Source organism: Nothobranchius furzeri, chromosome 14, assembly GCF_043380555.1.
Source record: "Nothobranchius furzeri strain GRZ-AD chromosome 14, NfurGRZ-RIMD1, whole genome shotgun sequence".
NCBI classification, from domain to species: domain Eukaryota; kingdom Metazoa; phylum Chordata; class Actinopteri; order Cyprinodontiformes; family Nothobranchiidae; genus Nothobranchius; species Nothobranchius furzeri.
In genome coordinates this window covers 11675760-11677601 of record NC_091754.1, presented here as the reverse complement: position 1 = coordinate 11677601, position 1842 = coordinate 11675760, and the positions used below count along the sequence as shown (strand labels likewise).

The 1842-nt window shown below is 40.0% G+C and overlaps 1 protein-coding gene across 4 annotated transcripts in view; it reads left to right on the top strand.

Moving 5' to 3' along the window:
• gmppaa (GDP-mannose pyrophosphorylase Aa) overlaps positions 1-791 on the top strand; it is a 23615-nt gene extending 22824 nt beyond the window's left edge. For all 4 annotated transcript variants that reach the window (XM_015966819.3, XM_054747120.2, XM_054747119.2 and 1 more), the window contains one exon: positions 209-791. In XM_015966819.3, coding sequence (XP_015822305.1) covers positions 209-309 — 101 coding nt within the window. In that variant the 3' untranslated portion in view covers positions 310-791. The remainder of the gene's footprint in view (positions 1-208) is intronic.
• The last annotated feature ends 1051 nt before the right edge of the window (positions 792-1842 follow it).

Sequence of the window (1842 nt, the reverse complement as noted above, 5' to 3'; positions counted from 1 at the left end):
ATCCCCGCTTTGTTCTGAGCATTTAAAATCATTATTTTTGGTGCCGTGTATCTTCACTGTTGTGTGGACAAGAGGCCAAACAGAAAAATATCTTCTCTTTGTGGTATACCCATCTTCGTGTGTACAGGGTCGAAGTGAAGTTTAGTGCATGCTTCGTTCAGATGGAGGAACTAAAAGGTGCTAATGCCGCTTGGCTTTGTCTCCTCAGGTTGTAACGTCACCATCCCCTCAGAGGTGATCGTACTGAACTCCATCGTTCTTCCACACAAAGACCTGAACCGCAGCTTCAAAAACCAGATCATCCTCTAACGACGGAGGATGCCCCTGGAACTGACTTCCACTTACAGTACATGAGATGTCAAAAGAGATTATAAATATTAAGCCTTCATTAAATTTGTTTTGAAAGGTAAATGTTCTGTATGTCCTCAGGCCTTGATGCAACATTGGGTATCATGAATGTTAGAATGAAGGCCACCATGCATGATGGTTCACTTTGAGAAAGGCCGTCATGCCAGAAGTTTCTCTTGGTTTTTTACCCACTGACTGTAGAATGACTTCACACACACGAGTGTTTACAGACTCTGTTTTACAAGGTCATGCTGTCGATCTCGACTTGTTACTTAAACACGAGTGTTGAAATGATCAGAAAATAAAAAATCACGGGCGTCCGACCACTGTTAATATTCAGCCGTGATCGTTTCTGCAGAGCTTTGATTGAAAGCTTTTAGTAGCCTCATTGTTAGTCTCATAAAATGACTACCATCAAAATAAATCAGCAGGATCAAGATTTACTCTGCAATCAAGCAATGTTGCCTTTTTAAAAACTTATTCAACCCCCCACCTCCCAAGGACCTGCATACCTAAATTGTGCATTCGCAATCACTGGATGAGCTGTTTCCTTTTATTTATACAGCTTCTTAACATTTACTTGTTAAGCCCTCAGGCACTCATGATCACTTTGGTTCTTTTGTTCAAATTAGTGCAACAAGTGTTTATTAAGAAGTGATTTTAATTGTAATACTGGAACAGCTTCATTCCATGTTTTATTCATACCTATTTGCATGTTAATGTACATTTTTATGTGCAACTTGTCTGAAGTTTGAGGATTTAATGCCTCGTCTCGGTCTGCAGGCGCTAATTCCAGCTTTTTGTCTCTAATTTTCACGTGAAATCCTGAGAGGCGCTGGAAGAAGTCATTGGATCAAATGGGCCTTCCACTTCTGTAACAGTGCTATAGAGATGTAAATATGCGGTACTATTAACGGAAGATCTTATCAAATGTTGCTGAAAGCTTGTCGAGGTGTAATTAGTGTTTATTTAGAAAGTTCTTGAACACACAGAACAGTGAAATCATTAAGTAAAAAGTTGGGGTTTTCTGCAGAAGATATGTATTAGGGATTAGCCGGGTACTCGTTTCAGACGAGTATCCGGTACAGATAAAGCATTTTTGACGAATACGAGCATGAAACGAGTAAAACTAGTAAATATCTGTAATCGTGCTGAAGGAAAATCCTCATTGGGTAACTGACTGTCTTCACGCTCTGTGATTGGCCAGTCACATAGACCCTAGGTTTTCTTCAGCTCGCCTCTTTTTCGGTTGAATATTTAAAGTTACTTTTTTCGTAACTTACATGGTGCATTTGACAAGACAGAGCTGACGTGCTGCTCAGTCACTAACTCCGCTCCAGTCGGGTTTTTTATTTTTTTAACTCCATCTCTCTCCCTCTCACACACACACACACACACACACACACACACACACACACACACACACACACACCTTAATCAACATTGTTTTGTTTAACTTTGTGGGAAAATGCCAAGAACGTTAAGAAAAAAATC